The sequence below is a fragment of the Haplochromis burtoni genome, unplaced genomic scaffold (assembly GCF_018398535.1).
Source record: "Haplochromis burtoni strain Fernald_Lab_line unplaced genomic scaffold, NCSU_Asbu1 Contig_363, whole genome shotgun sequence".
Lineage (NCBI taxonomy): Eukaryota > Metazoa > Chordata > Actinopteri > Cichliformes > Cichlidae > Haplochromis > Haplochromis burtoni.
The window spans coordinates 519,106-529,975 of record NW_024582724.1 but is presented as its reverse complement, the minus strand read 5'-3'; the positions used below and the strand labels follow the sequence as shown (position 1 = coordinate 529,975).

General features: G+C 46.3%; 1 protein-coding gene across 3 annotated transcripts in view; it reads right to left on the bottom strand.

Annotated features, from left to right (window-relative positions):
* nbr1b (NBR1 autophagy cargo receptor b) overlaps positions 1-5,811 on the bottom strand; it is a 28,573-nt gene extending 22,762 nt beyond the window's left edge. For all 3 annotated transcript variants that reach the window (XM_005943104.2, XM_005943106.3, XM_005943105.3), the window contains exons 1-7: positions 5,545-5,811; positions 2,711-2,773; positions 2,437-2,455; positions 2,318-2,340; positions 1,084-1,272; positions 911-988; positions 564-832 (exon numbers count right to left, since the gene is read on the bottom strand). In XM_005943104.2, the coding sequence (XP_005943166.1) occupies positions 564-832; positions 911-988; positions 1,084-1,272; positions 2,318-2,340; positions 2,437-2,455; positions 2,711-2,773; positions 5,545-5,646 (743 nt within the window). In that variant the 5' untranslated portion in view covers positions 5,647-5,811. The remainder of the gene's footprint in view (positions 1-563; positions 833-910; positions 989-1,083; positions 1,273-2,317; positions 2,341-2,436; positions 2,456-2,710; positions 2,774-5,544) is intronic.
* Positions 5,812-10,870: the final 5,059 nt, after the last annotated feature.

Genomic DNA, 10,870 nt, shown 5'->3' with positions numbered 1-10,870 from the left:
AGCTACGAAGCCGCACCGCTTGATGGATTGTCGGAGCATTACGGCTGTCGTAGGCGGAGCCTCGCGGAGTGATACGTACTGTGCTTCAACATAATATTACCGTATTGTGTGTGTATGACCTCTTTAAGTTTTGTGGACGTTACACATGGTTATGCTGAGGATGTGTCGGCCAGTTTCCACTGAAACGCCTTTTGGTTAAACTGTCAGCAAGAATTTGCATTGTTACATGTTTATATAACTTTAATGCAGATAAAAACAGCTGCTTGTTTAAGTGGAAATACATTGATGGTTTTTTGCACTAACAAAGTTGTGGAGTTGTAAAGCATGTTGTCTCGTGTCAATTATATCGTTATCACAAATGTTCAAATGCATATCGTGATAAATATTTTGGGGCATATCGCCCTGCTCTGCTTGGTAACAACGTCTTGCAGCTTATTCATTTGTACACTGACAAGTGTTAGAGTTAAACCCAGGCCTACTGCCACACCGGGACAGCGTCTTTCACCAACAAAGATAAATCAACAAGCAGAATCCAAAGACTGAACTTACTCAACAACACATACCTGCACTGATAGCCTCCTCCAGTAGTCTGCCCCCTGCAGGACGAGCAGGGAGGAGTTGAGGAGGACGGAGCTCCAGGCAGAGTGGAAGAGGACACCTCGGGGACCTGCTGGGTCTCTGCTCCTCCTACAGCTTCCACTCTACCTCCACCAGCTCCACCAGCTCCTCCTGCTGCTCCTCCTCCCCCTCCCAGGGGTTTGTGGATGCAGCATTGTCCTGAAAACTCCCGACAGATCTTTTCCACTGCCTCACGAACTACCTGGTCCTTGAACTGAATGCAGTAGCAAGCACTTTAGTCATCAGTCGTTTAGCGGAGTTACTGCTATGACACTCATCAGGACGTTCTTACCTTCTCCATGTAGGAGGTGAACCAGGCTGGAGGAGTCTTGTCTTCTTCTTTGGTCCCTTTTACTTCTTTCATGATCACCTGAGCAACAAAAGAACATCATCTATGTGCATGCAAACATATGGGCGCAGCAGTGGATAGATGCAGTAAGAATGAAGCCTGTGCTGGGCTCTTACCATGCCCTGTTCTGGCACTGCAGCCTGGACCTTGCGACTGACCACCTGAGCAAGTGAAGGGCAGTGCTGTGGGGGCCTGAAGCCCCTCTTGGGTTCTGCTCCGCTGGCCTTGGTGGTGGCAACCCTCGTCGGCTGGCCTCGAGTTTCGTACACATTCATGTGCAGTCGGTTCCCCTGCCTCACCGCACTCTGGAAAATAAACACACCGTCAGTTTCTCCACTCCGCTAGATTCGTCACCGGCAACACAAATGCTTCACTTAAGAAGAGCAGTAAGCACAGCGATACTATATCATAAGGAAGTCTTTATTTTCATGGGTCAAATGTAACTGCACAAACCATGAAAGAAGAGAAACACCAGTAGGCTATTATTACTTTATTTCTTTATCAATTAAACAGATCAAAGTTGTGGAGAAGCCTGGAATCAGGATTGGGAAAGCTGTGGCTATCGACCCAAACATGTGGCCAAATGATCTCAATATATAAGAGATAATCACAGATGGTAAAGACACACCCTTCATATCACATCACAATGAAATAGAAGCTTATGGTGGATGATAGCATGGACGGCACGTGAAAATATCCTCCGTAAATCTGGAGTCTTCTTCATACACTAAGAATAACTGTGGAGTTCCACAGGGCTGCATGTTAGACCCAGTTCTGTTTTCTATGCCTTGTCCATCAATGAAGGTGGATCTGTGCTATACACAGGTCAGGGATCTGTGCTGGAGCTGGATGTGAGGGGGTTCGATACATCTTAGCTGACGTTGCAAAGTAAACAGGCGCTGCTTACACAACGAGCTAACACAGCACTCCAAGACACCAGCAAACAAACACTCCACAGAAGCTTTCCACGTCACGTCTGTACTGTAAAGGAACTGGAGTGTGGAAGCAAGGACACCACACTAACAGTTTCTATCCACAGGCTACTGAACCACTGCCTATGTCCAACTGTTTATCCATAACTGGAAATTTGCACTTTTCGTACATATATACACCCTGATATCGCTCTGTATATATTAGCACTGTGACAGTGTTGCAACTACTCGCACTCTAACTTCTGTTTACACCCACATATAAGCTGCAGGATTCACAAAGCACTGTTTTACTATTATTACTTTCTTGTAGTCGTGTGAAGGGAGCCTGCAGAGTAAGCAGGTGCTCTGCATAACCATCTGCGTTCTGCAGAGCACATGACAATAAACTTCTTGAATCTTTAACCGTGAATGAGCTCACCTTCAGAGCCTCCTCATACTCAGCTGGAACACAAGCAGAAATGACCAACGTTAACATGAGTGCACTTATTTGGACTTTGTTTAATGTGTAGCATCATGTGACTGCCCAGGTGTGCTTACCTTGGCTGTTAATGGACACCTGGAGGAAGAAAAGGAGAAGACGGTTACATAAATATGTGCTAAGAATGCGTTACATGGAGGAACTCCTGGAGTTCAAGGATCGCTCCTTCATACAGGGCTGCTCACTTGTTAGTGAATCCTGGTCAGAATGTGAGCAAAGTGTTATAGGCACAACTTACCGCAGTCATTCAGCTAGGCTACCACCCTCTACTGCTGTAGGTTAGCTGTACCTACTCACTAATCTCACTTTGTATGGCACTCCTCAGTCTCTTACCTCCTCGTTCTCCTCATCAAAGTAGGTCAGCTGCAGGCTGCACAGGCCAAAGGAGCGCTTGACCTGTAACAGACAGACAGATGTTGTCACATCCAAAGTCAACTCTTATTTACTTCTTCACTGTAAATCTCAGACGTGTGGTGCTACACAATAGCTCTGAATGGCTGCTCTGCAAAGCTGGTCTGGCCCCAAAAGCTGGTTCTGCTCATCTGGACGTTTTCAGACTCGTGGCCACTGATCAATGATCATGACAGTTTGCATATCAATGGTCACAAACTGACCCCACAGCCCACTGTTCCTTCAGTGGTGCTAGTGTCAGTCATTATGCAAATGTGCTGTTTATAAGGTTGGAAACCTGCAGTCACTGAAAACAGAATCAACCTTTTGGGATTTGCTCACCTGGACGACTGAGCATGCATCAAGACAACTACTCAAAACATGTCATTACTTCAGGACTCGACGGTTATAATTCTTTTCTATAATTAGGCTGGAAACATCTGGACCTGACCCAGAACACTGCAGTGAGTAGCAACAGAGAGCCTCCCCACACTGACTGCTTATGAATCCACTACTGAACTTCATTCCTGGTAGGTCTTGAATGATGAGCCCATCATATCCTGCAGAGCTGACAGCAGCACACACCCACAGAGGGCTGCTGCTTACTTCTGGTTCAAAGCCAGTCTTACACACAGTCCTACAGGGTGAAAGGTCACACACTAAAACTGTTTTACATAGAAGAATTGTTTTTGCATATTTTGCACTCAGCCAATCACAGCTCGATCAATGCTTGAGCAAAAGCCCACGAACGTCACCAGATGGTGTTTCCTGCCTTGATTCAGTTAATGTAACACTTCAGCTGAGCTCTGTGCACTGACACCGAGTGTCTGCACCTCAGTCACATCTTAGGCTGCATGAGTGTTTGAACAAAACTGTGGATTTACCTCCTGCAGTTTGTGTTTCACCCACACCCAGGCCTCCCCAGACCTGCTGACCGTGGCTGCCCCCCCTGAGCCTGATGCTGTCGGAGGTTTCATCCTGTCAGGACCGAGCTCTCTGATTACGCTCACACTGTAACACAAGTGCTCTCTCTTGACATAACTGTTATTGTGGTGTTATAGCAAAACAATAAAATGAAGTGTATACTTTACACACCAGGCACAGAGTGAACACATTCAGATCCATGATTGTAAATGAGGACGACATCACAACTGTGTGTGCCGAGTGCTTCAGCTGCTGAGGGACTGAGGGAGGAGTTGTTCCTGTATGTTTACTATCAGGAGGATGATCCCTCAGTCACAGGGACCAGGTCACAGGCCTCCATCTACGCTCCTGCTAGCTGTTCACATGCTCTGAGCAGCACAGTGCGTGCCTTTGACACAAACACATATAAGCTCGTACTGTTTCACAGATCGGCATCAAATGAAAAACAGTGAATGCTAAACCTTTTGCAACAGTCTCAGCAGCCAAACGTCTGTGACTCAGCAGCACTCACACCGATGATGTGCTCCAGGTACAGCCGACCATGCAGGGCTCCGAGCCCGTTTCACCTTCTTGTTCCTGACTTACTGCATTTCCAGTCCCAGTCATATATAACTGGGCTCTTGCTCAGGGCTCCTTCACTCTGCACTGCCAAACAGATCTACTGCAGCTCTGGATATCTGCATCCTTGCAGTGCGTAGCTACATTTGTGAGGAGGTGCATGTCAGACTCACAGATTTAACACAGTACACAGATGAGCTGAGCTCTGTCATTCACATCTATATTACCCTATGGTTATTACGCCACACGCCGACGTCCTACACGTGGCAAATATTAGAGAAATCTGTGCGTGTATCTGAATTATGATGAATGTGAGAGTGAATGAATAGTGGCATTGTAAAGCGCTTTGGGTGCCTTGAAAAGTGCTATATAAATCCACTCCATTATTATTATTGTTATTATTAAACCAACACTTGATAACAGATATAAATAAATGCAGCTGGCTTTCATCCTCCAGGTTATTGTCCTCGGATCTGTTACTGTGTTACTAAAATGCACCAGCTCAGTGGAAATGCTGCCATTTCTTCCATTTTCTGTGGCAACGTTAGGAAAGCAGCACAACGTTAGTTTTAAGGAGCGTCTGCCCGTGTCGTGCTCGCAGTGAGGACACAAACACAGCTCCTGCAGCCCTGCTGCGTGCTGCAGCCGTGGAGTATCTGTGTGGTTGTTTCGTCTGTTTACTTCCTGCACTCGGAGTGAACCACTGCGCATGGCGGTGAATTGGCTACGCTGTTGCTGGTGGTGACGTTAAACCGCTGGGCAGAAAACGCAGGAATGTGTACGGGCCTGTCTGACGCGTTGCCTTTACCTCCCCGATGCCCACTGTGACCCACGCAGAGCCTTAAAGGTCACACAGTGATTTTTCTATTATTCGGCGTGTTTCGCTCTGACATGCACAACAGTGTGGCTCAGTCTGGAGGGGCGAGCACGTCCTGAACAGCCTAGTGTCTAAGCAGGGATCACGGCCCGCCCGTGGAGCTGCTCGAAATGAGTGCGGCCCGTCACGAAGCGGGCTGGGACACAGGTCTGCGCGACGTGACGCACTCCCGGTACTTCCCGCACACTGTCGCCGTCACACCCGCTGGGCTGGGCCGCTCACCGTGACGGCTCGGGCTGGAGTAATCCTCTCCGTGAGCACACAGCGGCCCACGGCACCTCTCACACGGAGGTGTAAGCGTTTGCCCCGTGTGCCTGTCAGCACCTGTGGGCCCCCTGAACCCCCATCCCTCCGTGTGCTGCGTGAGCGCCATGTGGCGTCGTGTCTGACAGCAGGCCTGCTGCTCGTCTCTGCTTACCATGGCCTCCATCGACTCCCAGCTCTTGGTCTCGGATCCCGACAGCAGGAAATTCTTGGAATTTCCCCTGAAATTCACCTTCAGGTTGATGTAGAAATCCATGGCGCCCCCCTCGGTGCTTTAGAGCATATTACACGCGACGTACACGGAGGGTTTTCCGCACCGCCGACGACTCTTTCTGGGTTAACCTCAGCAGCTCAGTCCACCACGATTATCCGTCGAGCTGTGAGGCGTATTTTGTGTTTACATCAGCGCAATGAACACACCCACTTTGCACCACGTGTCCGGAACAATTTCTTCTTTAGGGTGCCTCTGTGCCTCTGAGTTGCGTTACTGCCCCCTCTGGTTTAACGCCGCCATATTGGCTTGTGTCCGCGATGCTGTGGGCTCCTCTAACGAAGATAGAGCCACCAACGGGTTTGGCTCTGGGCGATGGCTCACTGCACATCAGCACAAAGCTGTTTCAGATGTACAGGAGCGTCATTAGAAGCTGTTTGATATGACCGTGAAAGAAAAGTCCATCACAGGGCAGGTGCTGAAACACACCTGTCCCTCACAGCTCCGAGCCGATAAGCTGCATTCAGCTGTGTGGGAGCAGGCTGACAAACACATTCACTGTTTACCGAGAAAGACCCACCTGTACCTGCAACCAGTAGGGACCTCTGATGACTGTCTGGCTTTATGTTATTAAAATTGCATTAATAATTTGAATGTCTGCAATCTGATGTTCACGTGTTCAACTACAGTACTGTGCAAAAAATTTGAGCCACACCTCGTTTCTTTATATTTTGCTTCTAGGAGGCAGGCCTTCTTTGTATCTTTTAAAGTCTTTACCAGAAGTTCTCCAGATTTTTGAAGTTATTTCAAAGTCTTTGGGCAAAAAGAGTGTTTCTTCCCTCCATCCATCCTTTTCAGGGTCACAGGGGGCACTGGAGCCTATCCCAGCTGGGCAAGACGCAGGGTACACCCTGGACAGGTCACCAGTCTGTGGGGCTAATGTAACCAGTGTTCCTGCGTTGTGTCTGATAAAGAAAGGTAAACGAAATAAAGACCTCAAGTTATTAACTTGCCCACTCCAGCTCCTCTCCTACAGGGGAATTGTAGAAAAGGGCCTGCATTTATTTTTTTACATTAAACATGAAGTACAAACTTACATTTGACACAAGATTAAAAAAAACCACCAACACGAAATCCGACATACCTGATAATGAATGGTAAATGGTCTGCATTTGTATAGCGCTTTTACTAGTCCCCCCTAGGGACCCCAAAGCGCTTTACACACCCAGTCATCCACCCATTCACACACACATTCACACACTGGTGGAGGCAGCTACAGTTGTAGCCACAGCTGCCCTGGGGCGCACTGACAGAACGGTAAAAGAAAGAAAGACCTCCAAGTAATTAACTTACTCACTCCAGCTCCTACAACCAAATGCAAAGTAGGGAAGAGGGTTAGCTCCACCCACCAAAACTCCCAAGCTAGCAAGAATTATCTATTCACGCTAGCATTAACTGTGCCTATAACACATATGTGGCACACACGTACTAGACATTTACATTTACAGCATCTAGCAAAGTCAGGCACAATGATGACAATAATTGAACTAAAGACACACAATCAGAAACATCAGGGTGGCTAAATATACATTATATGTGTGTTGTACAGTGTCTGGAAAGAAATGACACCCACCTCTCCCACAGGGGAATTGTAGAAGCGGGGAGAGGCCAAAGGGGTGCACTGTATTTATAGGGTTGCACCAAAGAAGAAGAAGAATGCGGAGTGGCTCCAACTGATAATGAATATAACTACAGGCTTGAAGGTCCTAAAAGTCATGTGTAACAGGAACGGGAACCCAGGACCTTCTTGCTGTGAGGCAACAGTGCTAACCACCATGCCACCCGAGTCTTTATCCCTTTTCCCTTTTTTTTCACGTCCCAGTTCAAATCATTGTCAACATGAGGTGGTAATGAGCAAGGTGAGTTGTCAGGGTTTGGGTGTTGGAGATCTTGTCCAAATGAATGAATTTCAGGATCAGTGCAGTAAACGCATACCTGGATAGAACAATATCAGTCATGGATCGGCCTCCCTAGAGCCCAGACCTCAACACTATTAAAGCAGTCTGGGATCATCTCGATAGAGAACAGAACTAAAAGCAGAAACATCCAAAGAAGAGCTTTGAATGTCCTTCGAGAAGTCTGGAGAACTGTTCCTGAAGATACTTGAATGACAAAGCTGCCTCAGAGAGTTCAGACTGTGCTGAAGAATAAAGGTGCTCTCACGCAATATTCACTTTCACATTCACTGAAATTGTACAAAGTCTGATTGTGCCTTCTATACTGTATTTGCAGATACACTATAATCAGTGTTGGGAGTAACGGAATACATGTGCCGCCGTTACGTGTTTAAAATACAAAATATGAGTAACTGTATTCCGTTACAGTTACCGTTTAAAAAGCTGGTATTTAGAATACAGTTACTTTGTTGAAATAAATGGATTACATGGCAGCATTTTCCTGTTTCATATTGTGGCGGGTCAGGACTGTTTGGTTTTGTTTGACAGCTACGTTTGTTACACCCCTGAAAACAGGAGAAAAGAATCACGAGAGTGATTATGACTTGCGTCTCTCATGCAGTCGTTTATTGCAGTGAAAATGAGCAGAAACCACATTCTGTACTGCTAAATGTCACATGGTGGAAGAAACACACTAAATAATAAACCGAAATACTAAAGTGCTTACTATACATATACTTGAGCAGCATGTAAATATAATAATAACCACTGCAGCCAAGAAGAGTAAGTACACTATTAAGACTCGACTGTACGCTGTGTTCGTGTTTTCCTCCGAAACAATAAGTTCTGTTGGAGCAGCCTTTCAACGCCTCTCTGTCTCTCGCTAGCAAAGTTGACCCAGACAACAAAGTAAAGCTAGTTTTCAGCTACGAGCCGACACGAACCCGACGTATTAGCCAGAGGTCCCTTTACTACGGTTCGGAGCCGCAGACCTTCAGTAACAGTAATAAATCACATGAATAGTACATTCATGTAGCTGTAAACAGCATGATAATATATTAAGTAATCCAAAGTATTCAGAATACGTTACTGTCATTGAGTAACGTAACGGAATACGTTACAGAATACATTTTGGGGCATGTAATCTGTAATCTGTAGTGGAATACATTTTAAAAGTAACTTTCCCAACACTGACTACAATGCCAAAAGTGTTCGCTCTTCTTCCTTCACACACACAAACCTGAGTGACATCAGGGTTTAACAGGACGTTGGCCCAACCTTTGCAGCTATACCAGCTTCAACTCTTATCGGAAGACTTTCCACAAGATTTAGGAGTGTGTTTGTGTGTGTTTCTGATCTTTTTCCCAGAAGCACATGTGTGAGGTCAGACTCTGATGTTAGATGAGGAGGCCTAGTTAGCACTAAATGATCCCAAGGGTGTTCTGTCAGGACTCTGTGAGAGCCGGTCATGTCCAAACTCACTCATTGATGTCTTAATAGAAGTGCTTTGTGCACTTGTGTGTAGTTATGTTGTAGCAGGAAGGAGTGATTCCCAAACTGTTCCCACAAATCATGAGCATGAAATTGTCCAAAATGTCTTGGCATGCTGAAGAGTTCCTTTCACTGAAACTAAGGGGGCGAGCCCACGCCTGAAACAAAACATCACATCAGAATTCCTCATTCACCAAAGTTAACAGTTCGCACAATGCAGTATGATAAGCACAGTCTCCTGGTAACCACCAAACCCAGACCGGTCACTGCAGAGAGCACGTCTGCACTGCTGTATAATGCAGTGGGGTGGTGCTTTACAGCACACACACTTTGCAGTACGCTGGGTGATGTAAGTCGTGGATGCAGCAGCTCAGCAATGGAAACCCATTCCACGAAGCTCTCTATGCACTGTTCTTGAGCTAATCCTTTACTATAACAATAATAAACAACTTCAGTGAACAGTCCAAAGATTTCATGGTTAAGGCCCAATATTGATCCTAGCAACATCCCTTGAAGGAAGATTTCTATACTGATGGCAGTGGGCTCTGCTGAAGGACAACACCCTGATACAGCGAATTGTATCATTGAATCAGTGATATGGACATGAGCACTTACTGTTTTTATGGGGCTCAGGTTGTCATGGAATAAGGTGGGGACCTGTCCTGGTTACTTTCAGTCGCATCTTGTTTGATGTGAAATCCACTGTGAATATGTAAATGTTAGGTTTCCTGGGTCGTTGACCCAGTGGTTTCTGTTTTGTACCCTTTATTTGTGTTCTCTTGGTTTATTTTTGTGAAGGTTCTGGTTTCTGTTTTGCATTTCTAGTTTTCCCCAGCTCTTCTTGGTGTTTATGTTGTTCTCAGGTTCTGGTTTCCATACTCCCTCTATTCTGTGTCCAGTCAGTGTCTGTGTCCGCCCTGGTCCCACGTCTCTGTTCCCTCTGTTGCAGTGCCTGCTTGTGAGTCTGTGTCTTTGTTCAGTCTGTGTTTCCTGTTTTACTTTGAAAGTCCGTGTCTCATGTTAGTGCGTCTGGTTTTGCTTCCTTTGTGTCGTCAGCCCTGATTGCTCCCTCTGTGTATTTTTGGGTCCTTTCCTTTCACATGACAGTAAAGAAGCAAAACGACACACACTGGGTCATTGCCTCACATGTCTCTGGTGCTGTGTAAGTGCCCCACAGTGACTTCCTGTGAGGGTTTAAATGGTAGATGGACTCCCTTTCCACTCAGTTTGACTTCTTTGAGTACTTTTTTTACAACTAGCCTCATTCATATAAACACTTTTTCCCCTATGCTCAAGTACTTTTAACTTAACATCCGCACATACAGCACTGTGCAAAAGAAGATCTGTGCTTAGTTCTCCGAGATGTTTGGAGCAAACTACCAGCCGAGTAAAAACTGTGTGCACGTGCACCTAGAAGAAGGCAAAGGGTGGTTGCACCAAACACTGATGCGATTTCTCTTTCGTTCATTCACTGCATTTTGTTGATTGATGAAAGTAAATGATTCACACTGAAAGCACAGTGCTGTGTGTTTGTGTTTAGTTTATCTTCCCAGGGGTAACTCATCAATATAACTAGAAATGCCTGCAGGAGGAGCCAGAGATCAAGACAGCCCCCTCATTTGCAACCACGATTTCCACACATGACCCTAGAACGTCACGTCATTAGTCAGTATCTGCTTCCTGAACACCCTCGTGCACAAACTGTGAGCAGCTCTGGTTTCCTGCTTTTTGAGGGGCTTCTGTGGGAAGCAGTTGTGGTGAAATCGCCCCCTGTGAGCAGCACTGTTTGTTGGATGCTGAACAAAAGTCGAACTCGACACCAG